The sequence below is a fragment of the Arachis hypogaea genome, chromosome 20 (assembly GCF_003086295.3).
Source record: "Arachis hypogaea cultivar Tifrunner chromosome 20, arahy.Tifrunner.gnm2.J5K5, whole genome shotgun sequence".
Lineage (NCBI taxonomy): Eukaryota > Viridiplantae > Streptophyta > Magnoliopsida > Fabales > Fabaceae > Arachis > Arachis hypogaea.
The window spans coordinates 11,722,026-11,741,565 of NC_092055.1; the positions used below are offsets into that span (position 1 = coordinate 11,722,026).

The 19,540-nt window shown below is 33.2% G+C and overlaps 1 protein-coding gene across 1 annotated transcript; it reads left to right on the plus strand.

Moving 5' to 3' along the window:
• The first annotated feature begins 709 nt into the window (after positions 1 to 709).
• LOC112785125 (UDP-glucose:glycoprotein glucosyltransferase) lies at positions 710 to 16,256 on the plus strand. Its single transcript, XM_025828562.3, has 37 exons — positions 710 to 1,141; positions 1,218 to 1,643; positions 1,731 to 1,884; positions 2,258 to 2,429; positions 3,387 to 3,460; positions 3,726 to 3,822; positions 3,903 to 4,015; positions 4,545 to 4,660; positions 5,562 to 5,619; positions 5,924 to 6,076; positions 6,170 to 6,268; positions 6,364 to 6,507; positions 6,593 to 6,661; positions 6,980 to 7,068; positions 7,300 to 7,462; positions 8,329 to 8,463; positions 8,537 to 8,636; positions 8,723 to 8,817; positions 9,006 to 9,118; positions 9,241 to 9,451; positions 9,684 to 9,752; positions 9,900 to 10,045; positions 10,661 to 10,762; positions 10,899 to 11,046; positions 11,279 to 11,335; positions 11,413 to 11,543; positions 11,930 to 12,018; positions 12,654 to 12,997; positions 13,099 to 13,188; positions 13,567 to 13,631; positions 13,972 to 14,074; positions 14,183 to 14,341; positions 14,481 to 14,621; positions 14,746 to 14,789; positions 14,878 to 14,992; positions 15,320 to 15,472; positions 15,577 to 16,256. Exons 1-37 carry the CDS (start codon positions 978 to 980, stop codon positions 15,745 to 15,747), a joined length of 4,872 nt encoding a protein of 1,623 aa, XP_025684347.1. The 5' UTR covers positions 710 to 977; the 3' UTR covers positions 15,748 to 16,256.
• The last annotated feature ends 3,284 nt before the right edge of the window (positions 16,257 to 19,540 follow it).

Genomic DNA, 19,540 nt, shown 5'->3' on the forward strand with positions numbered 1-19,540 from the left:
GGCATTAATTCTGGGGGAGGTTTTTCCGAAAATAAAAAAGTAAAACCTTTTTCTAATTCTACACTCTTTCTTGTTAGGCAATTTGTACATCTATTTATTTATTTTCTTTTTGGACTGGAAGTATTCTTTTTAGGTCTCACGTTCTCTAGGTTTGCCCGGCTCCTTGGGCTTCATATTTACTCCTTGAGCTGAATACAGGTATAGTTTAAAAAAAACGACTAAATTTTGAGTTGGGCCAACACCTGTTTTTGTTTTGAGTTACTGTAGACCAGTTGGGTAAAAAAAAAGGAGTAAAGACCATTGTTCTATGTGGGTCCCACTTCACAATGACCAAACCAATCAGGGAGCAGCGGGACGTGGCAACTTACTCTTTATTTTATTAAAAAAGAAATTGCAATTTTATTTCTTTTAAATTGCAATTTTTTTTTATCATTTTTAAAAAAATCATCGTCATCAAGTAACTTTTTCAAGCATTAGTGCATTACAGACTTATATACAGATCGGAGTACATACGGGAAAAAACTTAACTTGGAATAACAAGAGAAGTAAATTCCTAATAAATTTCACGTGTAACTTTTCAAGAACATATTAAGAAAATTAATTTTTTTTAGATTTATAAATCTTTAAAAAATCGTAATAATAGCCCAATTTAATTTTTTTTTGTCAAAAATTTTGTTCTTTAAAAATTGCATGTTTTCGCTAATTTTGAAAAGTATGGTTTTATATTATTTAATTTAATTTAATTTAATATTGATATATTGAATAACATTAGAGCGGGGTGCTTCGAAACACCGCAACGGAGTCTTCGTCTTCGTCTTCGACTCTTCGTCGTCGTCCACTGTCTGCACTCACTCTTCAAGTTCTAGCTCCTCTAATGGTATCGCTACTATTTACCGTGGTTGCAGTCGTGGATCACTCTTGATTTCCAACTATCTAAGTGCGTGCGCATCGCGCATACCCTACCCTAGCGATCAAAAATGGCTTCTAGATCTATACATCGCACTTGGCTTCTAATTGTTGCGGCATGCTTGCCACTATTGCTGATTCCCCAACCAGCTCTTTCCCAAACTCCTCGCCCTAAGAACGTTCAAGCTTCCCTTCGCGCTAAGTGGTCCGGCACTCCTTTGCTGCTAGAAGCTGGGTACGTTCTCCTTTCGTTGCAGAAATAAATGCTTTCGTTGCTCCTTTTCTCATTTTTTTGTGTGCCTTGTGAACAGTGAATTGTTATCGAAAGAAGACCAACGGCTTTTCTGGGACTTTATTGAGGTTTGGCTTAATGCTGATGAGGATGCAGGTGGTTCTCATTCGGCGAAAGATTGCCTTAAGAAGATTCTAGAACATGGGCGCCCTCTTTTGAGGGAACCTTTGGCCTCATTGTTTGAGTTCTCTCTTATGCTGAGATCAGCATCCCCTAGATTGGTCCTTTACCGCCAGTTAGCGCAGGAGTCCCTCTCTTCATTTCCTCTTAGTGATGATGATAGTTTCTCGGAAAATGACAAGATTGGAGTGAACAAGTTCAATCCCCTTCATGATGGTGTGGACCTCAGGAGCCCTCAAGGCAAATGCTGTTGGGTGGATAATGGTGACCAGTTGTTTTTCGATGGTTCGGAGCTGCGGCCTTGGCTTCAAAGCCTTGCTGAACCGTGAGTGCTGCTGTTTACCATTGATGTCCTTGTCATATTCTCAATGAGCTGGAAAAGTTCCTTACATGTATTGAAATTTGTCATCAGGGTGGGTGATTCGTTTCAGAGGCCTGAAGTCTTTGATTTTGATCATGTTCATTTTGATTCGGGCTTTGGAAGTCCGGTTGCTATCCTCTATGGTGCTCTTGGGACCAGTTGCTTTAAGGAATTTCATGGTGCTCTGGTGGGAGCTGCCAAAGAGGTTCATTCATTGACTTTTTGTTTCCTGTTTCTATGTTAGGGAGAATATCATATGCTGTAAATCGCGCACCTTAAGAAAATTATGATGACGGTTTGTTAAGCATCTTACTGTCCTAATCTAGGAAATGTATTTGCATTCACCTGGCTATTGCTTAGGATCAGACCATATTAACATGGTGATTTATTTGATAAAATCAAGGAGAATGCAGCGAGTGAAGCAATGGTGGAAAAACAGATGAAAAATAATGCAGATCATATTATGTTAAATTGGCTTCAATAAATAACTTAGTGGCTATGATCCTTCATTAATTCTCCCAAAAAATGATATTTTCTCCCTTTGAACGACGATTGATATGTTGTTTGAATATTTTTAGGGAAAAGTTAAGTACATATTAAGACCTGTGTTGCCAGCTGGATGCGAAGCAGGTATCGGCCACTGTGGGTCTCTTGGTGCAAGCGAATCGGTGAACTTGGGTGGTTATGGTGTGGAGCTTGCTTTAAAGAATATGGAATATAAAGCAATGGATGACAGCACAATTAAAAAAGGTTGGCGTTATTGGCTCCATATGGATTTATGTTTTGAATGAATGTAGAAGCAATTTTTTACTGTAGAACTGGTGCACTATTGAATTAGAAGTTCTTTGTTCTCTGGTTTAATTTTCAGGCTTGGTTTCGAAGCATTTTGTTTTATTACAGAAAATACACAGCATTCTTCTTCTTCTTTTTTTTTTTTTTCGTGTATATTATTAAAATGTTTGCATGGGATAGGATTAGATGCCTAGCATCTATTTGGTGTTAAGGCTCGTGATCTTTATAGGAGACTTTTCTTCTCAAACATGTTGAGAGATTAGAAAGCTATGCTTTACTTACAGATTACCTAGAAGTCTCTCTCCATCTGATCTTATGAAGGCCCTGAAGGCCTTCTTCATATGTTAGGATTTATTGCGAGCTTAGTATAACCAATCTTAAACCTAGATAAAATAGGAGTGTTGTGTCATGATGTTGACTTGCCATTGTTCAACTTTGTTGAATCTCTATGACTTGGATCAAACATACCTCAATCAAATGAAATGGTCAAAGAATTTACTTTGAAACAAAGAAAGAATTTCAGCATAGGGCAAAACAAAAGAAGAGAAAAAAAGATCTATGCGATGTTTACGCAAACCTAAAAGAGAGCTCTTGTGTAAGATGGTGTGTTAGATTTATAGCCATTCATTTACCTTTATCTACAAGCTTAGGTTTTTGGGATAAGTAGTTTCATGAGATATTGTTAGAGCTTCTATGACCAAAAAGTTGGAGTTCAATTCTTGTTTCCCCAAAAGAAAAGAAAAATGGCCTATGCGAAATTCACGCAAACCCAAAAGCTAAGGCTTTTGCTTGAGGGGGTGTGCTAGAAATATAACCATCTATATCTATCATCTTAAACTTTTGGGATAAGTAGTTTCTTGATAGTTATCCGTACTTGTGAATATTTCTGTTATTGATACAGTTTGTTGGTTGCAGGTGTGACTTTGGAGGATCCCCGAACAGAAGATCTTAGCCAAGAAGTCAGAGGATTCATATTCTCAAAAATTCTGGTTTGTGCAAGTTAACGCTATATTTGTTTTCCATCATATACATGAAAAAATAGAACTCAATGTTCTACGTTTTATTATATTCATTTTGCTACTATGTGTGCCTGATGTTAACTTGGTTTTGTATCTTTATTGGATGATAACCCCCCTCCCCCCCTCCCAAAAAAAAATCCCTCCTCTTTTCTTTGTGATTAACAGTCTGTTGCTTGTCTTAGATATTTGGAAATTTTAAGGTGCAGATGAGTTTACATTTTGTGTTTACTTGCAGGAGCGTAAACCTGAGTTAACATCTGAGGTCATGGCTTTCAGGGATTATCTCTTGTCATCAACTGTATCAGATACACTTGATGTTTGGGAATTGAAGGGTATTGGAATTAACTGATAATTTGTTTCCATTTTGTTGGGTTTAACAAACTTTTCTCTAATATATTCTCATTGATGACAGATCTGGGGCATCAGACTGTACAGAGAATAGTCCGTGCCTCTGATCCTCTGCAGTCAATGCAAGAAATCAATCAAAATTTTCCTAGCATAGTTTCTTCTTTATCTCGCATGAAGGTAATTAAAATCAATGCATTAAGGATCCAAAAATATTTCCTTTGTTGCACGGGTACGCTTGGATACGCACCTAACAAAAGATAATATTGTTTTATGTAAAAATGCGTTTTGGGTACTGCTGAATACTTTTTTTTGTTCTAATTAGCTCAGAATAACGTCGTTTTGGGTAAATTTTATTTAAATTTTTTATTCCAAAACTATTTAGATGTGTATTTTAAAATATCAAGTTGACTATTTAGTTAGACTATATAAATGTTTATTTTTAATTTAATATAAATAATTTAGATTATATTGATGTTAAATGACATAAAACATACTTTATTAGTTGAAACTTACTACTTACTTTTAAAAGTTTGTGAAATTTACATATATTTTTATGCATATATACTGATGTACCCGTACTTTTTATTTTCCATTTAAATTTTCATACCAGATACGGTACCCATATTCATGCAACATAGAATATCTCTAAGACATTTTTCTCCATGATTATTGTCTATTATTCTTACAGGACTTTGTTGTATGACAGCTTGATGAATCCGTTCAAGATGAAATAGTAGCAAACCAGCGTATGGTTCCACCTGGCAAGTCTTTAATGGCCCTCAATGGTGCTTTGGTCAATATCGAAGATGTTGACCTTTATCTGTAATGTTTTTTTCCTCCTGCTGACATTGTTTTACATTATGATGCTGAAATGTTTTTCTTTTGTTTGTTTTTGCTCCTTTACTCTTAGTGGTTCTTTTGTTGCATACCAATCTCTTGAAGGTTTTAGATCAGTCCAATTTATAGACTTCGATCTGCCTTTAATTGATTATTATGTTTGGTCGAAAGTATTTCTTGTCTATGCTAATTGCTAATATGTGCTTTTATCAGCTAACAATATTATCAACTGAAGGACTTAGTTTCGGGTTCTAAGAAATATAAACCTCTGGCAGGCATTTGATTATGGTTTTATGACTGCTATCGTTTTGTAGACACTGATTTTCAAAACCTGTGGAGGAAGCTATGGTTATGGAATTAATAATCTTTGAACTTTAGTTACAATATTAACAATCAAATGAGCATTTGAATATGTTCTATGAATGGTTGTATATCACCATAGATTCTTAGTTCTTGTAGCATGTATAGCCTGAATAATTTAGCTATTCTAGTCATGTGGACTAAGCCTCTCCACATGAGCATTATTGATCAAACCAATCTTCGTGGTGGTTGGTTATGTTGTATCCAATATTCTACTTTGTTTTTTGTTTGTCTTTCCCTGGAATTATCGTGATAGTTATGCCTGGCAAGAACAGTGACTGTTGAAAAAATTAAGACATTCCAACTCATAAAATACCTTAGTAGCACATGAAGTTCATCGTTAATCGTGTGAAGCTTCATGTAATAGTAGCACATGAAGTTCATTGTTAATCGTGTGAAGCTTGATGTAAATGCTGATTGTATAGTTACGCCTTTTTGTAGTTGGTTTAAAAGTGACATGAATGTCTTAAACTTGAAGTGGAATGCAAATTTCAGGCTACTAATATTATTTTATTGTCTTAATAAGGTTGATTGACTTGGTTCATCAAGATTTGTTGTTAGCTGATCAGTTCTCAAAATTGAAGGTAAATAGCATCTAAGAAGCGCCATTTTGGTATAGTCTTAATAGGACTAATTTCTAGTCTATTTGCTGACTGACCTAATTAGTTTCAGGTGAAAATAATCTCCTGATGCATTTCAATAGAATAAACATAATTATCCATAAAACTAATGTAAAAATATTTACCCTAGGTTATTGGTATCTTTCGATATATCTTTAAAGATGCACTTGTGCATATCCAATGAAAAAAAAGCTTGTCAGAGACTTGCAGTTGAGTTATGTTTTGCTGTATATCTTGGCTGTAATATTGATGTTCCCAGTAATTACAGATTCCTCATAGTACTGTACGGAAACTGCTGTCAACTTCACCTCCTTCGGAATCTAGTACATTTCGTGTTGATTTTCGTTCTACTCATGTTTATTATATTAACAACTTGGAAGAAGATGCTATGTACAAACGATGGAGGAGCAATCTAAATGAGGTTAATCTTTGATTTTAATCTTGGGCAATATTATTATTCTAAAAGTATGCATTACAAATTTTTGTTTTCATCTGAATATCTTTGTTTTTTTAGATCTTGATGCCAGTCTTCCCTGGGCAGCTACGTTACATCCGTAAAAATCTTTTCCATGCTGTTTTTGTTCTTGATCCAGCAACCAGTTGTGGTCTTAAGGCATGTTTGTTTTCTCAAATTTCTGATATTTTCACATTGTTCTCTTTATGTATTGGGAATCCTCATTACATGTCTTATTGCTTGGAACCGTGCAGTCAATTGATCTGATAATTTCCTTTTATGAGAATAATGTTCCTATGAGATTTGGGATCATCCTGTATTCTTCAAAGTACATCATGCAGTTAGAGAACCATTCTACCAAAGATGGTGATAAATTTGAGGAGGATATATCAGATATGGTAATTTTTACCTTTTTTATACACACACACCCTTGGGATCCAACAGTGAGTTTATGATGTATACCTTTTGTCTTTTAATTTTCAGATCATACGTCTCTTCAGCTATATCAAGGAGAACTATGGAACTCCATTGGCTTTCCAGTTTTTGAGTAATGTAAGAATTTCTCTTCAGTGCTAGTCATCTTCTATTTCTGTGTCACCTTGGTGAATTACTGCTTTTATTTAGATTCAAAAGATTTATATACAAGTATGACATGACTGAAATCCAGTTAAGTCTATCTTGAGAATTTGTGGCAACTAGTTCAGAATTTTAATCTATCAAGTTCCCTGATTGACTGAAAGGTACATTTATTCCACCTGTAGCCACACAAATTTTCTAGGAAATAACTAACCTTCAGATGGTTGTGGACAGATGCTAAAAATGTTCTGAGTTTGCAATCAATTGAAAGAACTGTGTTTACATGTTTTGTAGGTTAACAAATTACATACGGAATCAGATGGTCATGCAGATGATGCTCTTGAACTTCACCATGTTGAAGGGGCATTTGTGGAAACAATATTGTAAGATTTTGCAAGAATTTTTTATTGTCCGGTGTGATGCTGATATTTCTCTAATATATCACTTCTATGGTTCTATTCTTTTTCTACAATATCCTGTGTTTTTATTTATTTCTTGTTTATAGATATTGATGTATGTTCTCACCATTTCTCTGTTGACCCAAAACAAAGTCCTTACCTCAAGTGATCTTTTGTTTATAAGGCTTAATTAAGTGTTCTCATAATTTTCTGTAGACCCAAAGTAAAATCCCCACCTCAAGAGATGTTACTAAAGCTGGAGAAGGAGCAAAAGTTGAAGGAATTGTCACATGAAAGCTCCCTGCATGTATTTAAGCTTGGCTTGTCTAAGCTTGAATGTTCTTTGTTGATGAATGGGCTTGTTATTGATCCCACTGAGGTAATGATCTTTTGAGGCTTTTATCTAAGTCATAATCATAGTTCCAAAATTATATATTTGTCTTAATGATTTTTGCATTTAATCCTTAAATATACAAACGACAAATACCCCTTGAATGATTTGAAAACGTGATAAAAATAACCAATAAATATTATATTTTTTATAATTGCCAATTTTTTTTTCTGTATTTAGCAAACAACTTGTGCATTTGATCTGAATTTTTGTGGTGACATTTGAATACCTATTTAGAAGGTGTACACAAAAAATTGGAACAAAATTTGATCTATAGAATTTTTTTTTTAAAAAAAAATTGGTCATTCACAATTAAAAAAATTTAAAAATTCAAATGGCATAAAATTACCAAATTTTAAGAATGAAAATATTTTATTTTTCTAATTATGTTTGTGTAAAAATCACATTAAAATTTGATTTCTTAAAGTCTATTTTTAGAATATATATTTAATATCTAGTTATTTTTATCATATTTTTAAATCCTTTGAGAGTTTATTTGTCGTTTGTATCTTTTGTGGTTATTTTTAAAACCTTGTGAACTTTTAGATACCATTTTGGTTGTTTATCCTTTTTGTTTCTTATAAACATAAAACATCAATATATATTGTTAGTTTCATTATAAATTATTTATGTTTGAACATTATTCTCTTATTTAATCACCTAGGGTTAACCACTACCATTTTATGAGAGTGCACATTGGATTTGGCATGGTACACTTAGTTCCAGTTGTGTCTGGCCAAATTGCTACTATTTAACTATAGTTATGGTCACTGCGTTTTCATGACAGTGCGAAACTGCCATACAACCTAAGCTGTTCTGTCATCTCTCCTTTTCTTTTCAATGAATTTTATCAGGAGGCTTTATTTAATGCCTTGAACGAAGAAACTCAGAGAATACAGGAAGGCGTGTATTTTGGGCAAATAAATTCTCACACTGATGTATTAGATAAGTTCCTATCAGAAGCTGGTATTCAACGATATAATCCTCAGGTATATCATTTTTAACAGTTTGTTAGTTCTGCAAACATGTGATGTGTGGCTAACCAATTTCTTATTGGTGTAGATTATTTCTGACAACAAACCAAGGCTCATATCTTTGTCTACGTTTATTTTTGGAGAGGGATCTATACTGAATGACATTGACTACTTGCATTCTCCTGGAAGTAAGTTGTTGGAATGAATCAATATGTTAACTATTTCTGTAGTTGTTTTTTGTCTTTACATGTGGAGTCCTTTTTGTCAAATGCAGCAATGGATGATCTGAAACCCATAACACATCTTGTTGCTGTTGATATCACTTCAAGTAGTGGGATAAAATTACTTCGGCATGCCTTAAATTACCTGGTTAGTATTGTTTTGTTTCGGTTGAAAATTCTTGTACTTTTGAAGCTTTTCCTTTTTCTTTAACCCCACCCTTTCCAAGTTTCATCATATTACCTTGTGATGAGTTGAACCTATTAATTCAGTTAGCTAAACAAATTTGATCCCCCCCCCCAAAAAAAAAAAAAAAAAAAACAAATGTTATGTTGCAGATAGAAGGATCTAAAGGTGCTCGTGTAGGAATTCTGTTTAATGCCAATCAGAGCACAACTTCATTAAGCCTCCTGTTTACGAAGGTTTTTGGAATAACTACATCCTCATATAGGTCTGTTTTTTAATTGTGAAAGTGGTTGATTGATAAGTAGTTGATTCTGTACTTTCCTAAATTCCTTTTAAATCTGAATTATGGTTTTTATACCGGCTGTATAAATGCATGGTTTTATGCAGCCATAAGAAGAATGTATTGGATTTCTTGGATCAGCTATGCTCAATCTATCAGCAGAAGTACTTCCATACATCAGCTGTTGAAGTTGATAGTACTCAAGCATTTATTATTAAGGTCTCTGAGCTTGCTGAAGCCAATGGGCTACCATCTAAGGTCTATGAATCATCCCTTTTAGAATTTTCTGCCGATGAAGTGAGAAGGCATTTGAGTAAGGTAGTTTTGGTTGCTTTGCTATTTAAACAACCTCTGTTTTGTGCATGTGAAATCTGTGAAAGCATCTCTGCTTCTGTTTACTTTTTCCTATTTGATAACCTCAAAATAATTCTGTGGTTCTCCCTTACTTCATTTATTTGGTGGAGGTTTGTGAAGTTTCAGACTCAAGTTTTGCCTTCACTGACATTTTCTTTGTCATTAAATTTATTTTAATGAGGCTTTTTGTCATCAGGTGGAAAATTTTTTGTACAGAGCTCTTGGGTCTGAATCTGGTGTCAATGCTGTCTTTACTAATGGAAGGGTAAGGTTTGGTTATTTTATATTATATTCCCCCTCTTGGATTTTATATATGTACCCTCCCCCTGGCCCTGCTGGGACTCATGAATTTTAGCTCAATGATAAATCTCTATGCTCTTCCTGTCTTACCCTTAACATTTATGTTTTATAGGTGACTTATCCTATTGCCGAAGGAACATTTTTGAGTGCTGATATGCATCTTCTTGAATCGATTGAGTTTAAGCAAAGGACAAAGCATATTGTGGAAATTATTGAAGAAGTGAAATGGCAGGATGTTGACCCTGACATGCTGACAAGGTTTTGTGATCTTTACTCTTTCGGTTTTGACTTTCAGCTTTAGCAATTTCAGCCCCTGCTTGATGCCTTGATCATTATTATCTTCCCATTAAGCACGTTGCTAGGGTTGGAACTATGAAAATGAAAGAATGTGAACCATTCAAGTCTAACATAGGTGGCACCAGTTATTGTCTATTCAAATGATGAGACAACCAGCTTGATATCACTTGAAGGTTATCAAGACCAGCATTCTAGAGGCCACACAAGTTATTTGGTCTTCTATACACTATAATATATTACATGATGAATTAATTGCAAAACCAACATGCTTCTATCATTAAGAGGGAAACAAGAGTTTAGGAGGAGCACATGTTTAAGAACACTTTGATGGGCAGTTGTTGTAGCCAATTTGTGTTTTCTGCAGGCCCTGGATAGATTTTATATTTGAAGTTAAAGCTTGTCTATGCTGAGAGTTTGCTTGATTGGTTTTGAAAAATCCTCATAAATTGTGTATCGGTTATTTCTTTAATCTAGCTAAAGGAAATGAAAGATAATATTTGTAGAAGTTATTTGTATTTTCCCAATGTTTATATTAATGTTTGGCTATCCTTTAATTCTTCCTTATGTTGTTCACAGCAAATTCATCAGTGATATCGTCATGGGCCTATCCTCTTCAATGGCTACACGGGAAAGGAGTTCTGAAAGTGCGCGTTTTGAGGTTTTGAGTGATCAACATAGGTAATTTTGTTTACAGTGTACTCAATCTTCGTCAATTGTGATTAACTTCACGTTTTTTTTTCTGAGATTTTTCGTATTCAGGTTGCTGACTCACAATTAAATTGTATTAATATTTCATCTTCCATTTGTTGTGCAGTGCGATTATTTTGAATAATGAAAATTCTAGCATTCATATTGATGCCGTTCTTGATCCTTTAAGTCCAACCAGCCAGAGATTATCTGGAATTCTTCGAGTACTATGGAAATATATTCAGCCAAGCATGAGGATTGTACTAAATCCAGTGGTTGGTTAATACGATAATTCTACTAGTGTATATATTATATAACCCTTTTCCGTTTTAGATCAAAATAATAAATATGAATATAGAATTTTATCTCTTTATCCTCAAACTTGAGATGGCAAAAGACAGATGTCTTTCTTATGGCAAACAATGCAAGTGCAGAATCTTTTTATTTTTTTCTTTCCCTTGATAGGATCAATATTTAAATATTAAATACCATTTTTTCCCATGCCAGAGTTCCCTTGCCGATCTTCCTCTGAAGAATTACTACAGATATGTAGTACCCACTATGGTATATCTTTAACTTTTAGATATTAAAATGCCATGATATTTCATGTTTGATTTCTTAAGTTTTCATTGCTTTTGCAGGATGATTTTAGTAACACCGACTCTTCAGTAAATGGACCAAAAGCTTTTTTTGCCAACATGCCATTGTCTAAGACCCTGACCATGAATCTTGATGTTCCTGAACCCTGGCTTGTTGAACCTGTCATTGCAGTGTAAGTCTTATCCTAAGCATTTCTTAAGATTTTAAGATGGGGCCTGACGTAGTACTAAGAATGCTTAGTTTGTTAGTTGAAAACTCATGAATGGCTTTTTATTTAACAAATTTACTTGTTCCTTGATTCACCTTTACTAACTGTCTAATTGCAAGAGAGTAGAGAAAGGCTTAAGGCCAGATCTAGATATTCAGAATTAATCACATGGACCACCCCTGTCCTCTTTTAAAAATTTTAGCATTACTGTAGCCGCTTGATTGAGTCACTGTTATTCTTGTTAAACCATGCTTTAACAAGTGTAATTGCTTTTTTCTGGTCTACAAGTGTAATCGCTTTTTTCTGTAAGTTTTTCAATTTTAATAGTCTTGTATCTTTTCATGTTGCAGTCATGACTTGGATAACATTCTGCTTGAGAACCTTGGTGATACAAGAACATTGCAAGCAGTTTTTGAACTTGAAGCACTTGTCCTCACAGGTAAAATTGCATTTTATTTATTTCACATTAGAGTAAAAGCCCTTTATTCCTAACATTTTGAAGTTGGCATCAGTGCGGTCATAAAAAAAATCACATCAATTCAGCCCTCCTTACACTTTGAATGTTGACATCAATTTCATTATTTCCTCAAATTATCAGCAACTTCCACTACTATTTTTTTTTTTCTAGTTGGCATATTAGTTCTAAGTTATGTTTCTTATTTGTTTTACTTTACCAGGGAAAGAGAAAATTTCCATCTCTTAAGCTTGATTTAAAAGAAATGAAAAATTGAATGGCTAACTAAATCATATGCAGTAAGTGTAGCAAGAGTGGCCAGACATTTGAACTGACCTACCAAGTTGATAGTATGGAAAATTTCTTCTTTCTTGAGTTAAGGAAGATAAATAAACAATATAGCTCGAAACTATGCGGCAACTAGGATGAATAGTATAAGTTACTAATGATTAGACACGAGAATAAAATTGATGTCAACTTTAAATGTTTGGACTAAAAAATATATTTTCTCTTTATTATAAATAGAGTCTGATTATTGTTTGTGATATTGCCAATAAATAGAGTTAATTAATATTTTCCATGAATCCATACCATTTCTTATTGATTGTACATCTAATCAGGTCATTGCTCTGAGAAAGATCATGATCCTCCTCGAGGTCTTCAGCTAATTCTTGGAACCAAAAGCACACCCCATTTAGTTGATACCCTTGTGATGGCCAATCTTGGCTATTGGCAAATGAAAGTCTCTCCTGGGGTTTGGTACTTGCAGCTTGCTCCTGGCAGAAGCTCTGAGCTTTATATTTTAAAGGATGGTGGTGATGGAAATCTGGACAAACAATCATCAAAACTCATTACTATTAATGATTTACGGGGTAAAGTTGTTCACATGGAAGTAGTTAAAAGAAAGGGCAAGGAGAGTGAAAAATTGCTGATACCTGATGAGGGTGAACAAGATAAGAACGAAGTGAGTGTTTACCTGAAAATTGCTTCTTTATATATATGTATACTTACTTTTCTTTTATTAACACAAGTGCAAAGCCTCAGATTTCTTTCATATTTTCATAGGGAGCTAGCTGGAATTCCAACTTTCTAAAGTGGGCTTCTGGCTTCATTAGTAGCAATGAACTATCCAAAAAAGCTGAAAGCAGTTCATCAGTGAGTTTTTTTTTCCTTTGTTTCTTCATGTCTCCCATGAAAAAATGTCCTCCTTAGGGGACCAATAATGATAATAATAATGATAATAATATAATAATCAAGCTTCATATGGTTTTGTAAAAAGGTTTCATCTTATTGGTATTTATGCATCAATTTCTTTAAAGAATGTAATGCCTGGCATCTAGTGTCGAGTTTCATGTTGAATGGAAAGGCCATTGTTAAATTGCCTTATGATGCATCCAACCAATTGTGTGTTATCAAAATATGAGCCAAATTTAGACCTTATTATGGCTATGCTCTGCCTCACTTTCTCCCTTTCATCTTATCTACCTAATTCATCATTTCCCATATTGTGACGGATCAATCTTTTCATGATAGGATAAAGGAAGCAGTGGACGGCATGGAAAAACTATTAATATATTTTCAATTGCATCTGGACACTTGTAAGTGTTTCTCTTGTTTTATCTTGGTTGTGTGATTTGCTTTTTATAACGGCAAAAAATCCTGCTTTGTTTCTGTCTGCCTAACTGTTCACATTTGACTTTTTAATAATTTACAACCTTTTTGAACTTCAAAGGTTTTAATTTTTTTTTCCCTTTCAAATTTGAAAAAAGAAAATCTTGATCCAAAATTAGATGGATCCTCAGATGTTCCTGGTCATGGCACTGCAAAAAATTGCCCTGCAGGGAAAAAGGATATGATCGCTACATATTAGTTATTTAATTCCCTATAATTGTTAATGCATTCCTTACTTTATTTTGGTTCATATCTTGTTTTTGCTAGATATGAACGCTTCACAAAGATTATGATTCTAAGTGTACTAAAGAATACCAATCGTCCAGTTAAATTCTGGTTCATAAAGAACTACCTCTCTCCTCCCTTTAAGGTAATATATCTTCACAACATTTGTTCGTTTCTACATTGTAAGTTTAAAATAAAACATAATGAGTTAGTTTGACATCCTCAAACTGTATTGATGGTTGTCTTGACACAGGATCTGATTCCCCACATGGCCAAAGAGTATGGTTTTGAATATGAGCTAATCACGTACAAATGGCCTACATGGTTGCATAAGCAAAAGGAAAAGCAGCGAATAATTTGGGCATATAAAATCTTATTCCTTGATGTCATCTTTCCCCTTTCCTTGGAGAAGGTATCATGATTTTCTTCCTCTTTATCAAACACTTTTCCATTATTCTCTGCACTCTCAGTTTTGTATTGATTACCACACACAACATTCACAAGGATAGCACTTAATAAATAATGTTTTTAAACTGTGCCACTCTTCTCAGGTCATTTTTGTGGATGCTGATCAAGTTGTAAGGGCTGACATGGGAGAACTCTATGACATGAATTTAAAAGGAAAACCTCTGGCATATACTCCGTTTTGTGATAATAATAAGGAAATGGATGGATATCGATTTTGGAGACAAGTAAATGCTATTGTCATACTTCAATATATTTATCTTGGTTTTCAGTTTTTATCATAATACCCATGCAATAATACATAGATGCAGCATTGAATGCTAAATTTGTTCACTATTCTTTTTGCCACAGGGTTTCTGGAGGGATCATTTGCGGGGAAAACCATATCATATTAGGTTATTACAAGTTTCTTGATTGCCTTGCCTAAAATAACTGTGATTCTGTGATAGACCATTTATGTGTCAATTTTATTTCTTTTGGCAGTGCTTTATATGTTGTTGATCTGAAGAAGTTCCGAGAGACTGCAGCTGGAGATCATCTTAGAGTTTTCTATGAAACCCTTAGCAAGGATCCAAATAGTCTATCCAACTTGGATCAGGTAAGAGGTTTAGTCATAATTTCCATTCTTTATTTTTAGTTAGGAGAGTATCACTCAAGATTAAAATTTTCATGAAGGCCAATTTGGATGGAGGTGTTATTCACCAGGCCCTTTCCTTTTACGGAGTGAAATTTGAAAGTAGGCTTATTATTATAAATTTTCTTTAAGTCATCATTTTTACATGAAAAATCTTCAGGCGGATCAGGCCCTTGTGACTGTTAAATTGAGAGAGAATTATTTAGATGAACCTTTCGTAATTCAGGTTCTTAATGCACTTCTTTTTACTTTCAAAAGAAATTCTTCCTCTTAAATTTGCCTCTGGTTCAGGATCTCCCTAATTATGCTCAGCATAATGTGCCCATCTTCTCTTTGCCACAAGAATGGCTATGGTGTGAATCATGGTGTGGTAATGCTACAAAATCCAAGGCAAAGACCATTGATCTGTGCAACAATCCCATGACAAAAGAACCCAAACTTCAGGTAATTGAAGTTCTGTTCTTGGAAACTCACATCACATCACAGCTGATGTTTTAGCATCTCCTCTTCCATATATACTTGTTAAGTTACCTCTACTTTGATCTTAGGGTGCTAGACGAATAGTGTCTGAGTGGCCAGACCTTGATTTGGAGGCAAGAAAGTTCACTGCACGAATCTTAGGTGACGATCAAGAAACCGTGCAATCCCCAAATCAATCAAACGATATGAGTAGTGATGATTCTTTGCAAGTAGACGCGGAATCCAAGGCTGAGTTGTGAAAATGATAATTGAAATGCTTTATGCAAGTTATTTAAAAACAATCAGTGATTCTTGCTGCAGCTTGGCACCGCGTAGGCACGTAGCGTCATGATATCTCTCTTACCAAGGTGTGCCTGCAGATGAATTGGCAGCCAGTTTTCCAAACACTAACAACAGCGAAATGCAATAAGATTTTGCCTTCTCTGTTTGCCAATTCCTGGTTCACAAGAGATTTTGATTAGTCAGAAATGATAGTGAATTTAAATATTGTGTTCAATGTAACCATTTTGGACATAGCTGCCATTAATAATTATGTATACCATTAACCATTAGCAACCCCTCCAGTCCCTACTACCCCAACCTTTAATTTGGTATGCACCCGACTGTTGGAAATGTTCATTGTTCTTTGTATGGCAACTGTAGTCTAGCTTTATTTATCATTATTGCTATTTATTGTTACCTGATTTTGCAGTGAATGCATGCTACCGCACTTATATTCACATAATTAAGAGAAAGATCTTTGGATTGATTTTTTTTCCCCTTTCCCCACCTTTTTTTCATCCAATTATATATATCATGCTAAGCATGTTGCCTTTAAGCATATTTTGAACACCAGATAATTCAGATCAAATATTAAGAACAAGTGGTGAAATTATTTAAAAATTGGCATTTTAAAATGAGGTTCAAGCATTCCTCTGCCTTATTGTGATGTGAGTACTGAGTAGTTTGAATTCCATGAACATGACGTTAACATCAGCAAGTTGCTATAGTTCTTACTGAGCAAAACTTCAAATCTTGCAGTGCAAGAAATAGAGCACTAAAAGTGGTGAATAATTGATATCTGGACGTGGCAGAGCGTGGTTCTATATAATGATTATTCTTTTTGACGTTATGAAATGAAATGGAAACCCTGATCAATATAGGACCGCCTATATTTTGTGCCTTCTTGATAAGATTAGTGAAAAAGATACTAAGTGGGTTGCTCAGAAAGCATAAATGCCATTTATATTTTTCTCATTTGTGGTGAAAACTGTAAATTTCAAATAACTACAAGTAGGCTTTAGTAGCCTTATAAGCAAGTGTGTAATTTGGAAGATGAATCAAATGCCAATGGCCCTTATTTTCTGGCTTTTTGCTAGCTCATTTTGATACAATGGTACTATGATGTATAATACCTTCATTTTAGAAGAGATTCTATTGCACGCATAAATTATTATGGTTTTGACGTGTAAATACTAAGTAGATTCTGTAATTTGAGATTGAAACAGCCATAGTGATTCAGCACCCAAGAGAAGAGCACTATTGTTTTCCGCTTCAAATATGCAATCCAAGTTTCTCCAACACAACAAATCATCATAAATAAAAAACGTATGTTGTTGTGTTTGTTCCTTGGAAACTTAAACATCACTAGATGTCTTCTAATTATAGCTGTCGGCAATATGTCTCTAAATGGCCACTATATACAAATCAAAATAATTTCATGTCAATTTTTTTATTGTTTTTGTAAGATAAAAATTCCTTTAAAAGAATCATTATTGAATTGAAAGTTTGGATTGTTTATTGAAGATCATTTGTACTTATTAACAACTTTAGTTTCATTTTATTTGAGCTTGAATGTCACAGCAATGATTAAAAAAATGGTTTAATTTAACTTTAAAAAACTAACTCAACTAGTGAAAATAGACTTTTATCGAAGTCTTAGCTTTTCTTTATGTAATACTCTAATATGTTATTTGAATTGAGTGCATTTAACTCAATTTTTTGAGAGTAAGTTTAAAAGACTCTAATATTCATCAAGAAGGAGCATAGTTATAGAAAACGGAGAGGTAAGAAAGAAGTTAAATCCCTCTTTGGTTGTGGCATAAGTTTGTGTTGGTAATTTATCATTTACCAAGAATAAGCAATGGTCTCAATCATTTCTTTGGCACAAGTTATTGTTGTGGGAGAGTAGGACCAATTGTAAAACCCACGCTATTTCTCTTATTATATGTGCTGCCATTATATTATCAACTATAGTTATATATTGAATTATATAATTAATAATTGCTAATGTTAATTAATTTTGGAGATTTCTAATTTTTTGGTTCGCAGACATTTAAGTCTTGAGAATTTAAAAATATATTTAAGTTTTTAACTTTTTCAAAATTTGGATACATTGATTCTTGGGTCTAATTTGTCTTATTTTAAAAACTCTCTTACGTGTGCATCTGTATTTATATGTCCAAATTTAAAAAAAATAAAAAGCTTAAATGTATTTCTAAATTATTAAAAACTTAAATGTTTGTATATCAAAAGGTTAAGTCTTTTCTCTTAATTTTGTTACGCGTCAAAAGAGTAATTTAGTTTGATGTAAAGATCATGTGTGTACTTTAATATTGGTGAATGAGAATATCCATTTACTTAGAGAGGTGTATGAGCAATTTTATTTCATGCCTTTTCGTTGTTGGAGAGATTAAGGTCCCAAAGAAAGTGGAGAATTTTAAATATGAATATTGTCATTGCTGCTAGATTCGGTCTTTATCTTATCATAATTACATGGCCCATGCTTTACGTGACTAACTTTTCTTCATGCAATGCAATCCATTTATTCTAATTCAGTAATTTGCACAAAAACAATAAAACAAAATAAAATTTAATTGAAAAATTAAACAATTGATCAGATAATTAAGTTAATGCAAATAAACTAAAGTTATCAAAAGTTACTTAATGTAATAACAAAAAAGAGTTAAATTTTAATATATTGACGGTGTAAAATATTTTATACAATTGTATAATTACATCCAATTTTTTAAATGATTATTCACGCAATTAATGTAAAAAATAGTTATTTTTATAACAGATATTGAATATAAACATAACAACAGTAGTAATAGTAAAGGCATTTGAACACTTAGAATTATAAAATGTATTAAAGGAATAGAAAATGACACCATTAGATAATATCTTGAACAGTTGAAAAACAATATATTTCTGTAGTCATAGATATTATTATTGCATGAGGCCGGTTATAACTCATTTTCTCAAATCTCTGAGCGGAGACATTCAATTATTCAAACCTTTTAGTTGCATAATTATGAATCAATATGAAATTAGGTGTGTAGATATGTAGGAATTAAGAGGTAATGATGAAGGGTAATGGGTTTTATAAGTGGCAAGAGGTCAGACAAAGTGAAATATTCATAGGAAAAGGCTCATTTACATGATTACAAAAAAAAAAAAAAAAAAAATTCCCTATATGTACTTTATGTTCTATAATGAGTTAAGTCTCCCTTCTCTCAAGGGAAAGACTAGGTAATAAATCATTTTTTAACAAAGAGTAAAGTATATTTTTAAAAAAATTTAAGATTAATTTAACAATAATATATGATAAATATATTTAATTTATTTGTATTAAAACTTAAAAATTGTTCTTGTAAAATTATTTTTTAATTAGTCATAATTTTTTTAAAAAAATTAGTCAAAATGTAAACCAAAAATTTTTAGGACAAAATTAAAATAAAATTTTATAGGACAAAAGATATACTGTATCATTTAATAAATAATTTTATTTGTATTCTTTTTCTTTTAAAAAAGGACAAATTAAAACAAATATACTTAAATCGATTTTTTTAATCTTGTATTAGCTATATATGAATCTAAAATTATTGACTATGTAGTATGACTCGATGTTATTAGATGTGATTTAAAGCAAGGAATAGTATTAATGTGACACCATACCCATACTTATTATGTCAATACCGTGTGCTTTAAATCTTATCAAATTATTATTATTCACTAATGTTAACATACATGATGCATGTCACCTACCTTCGG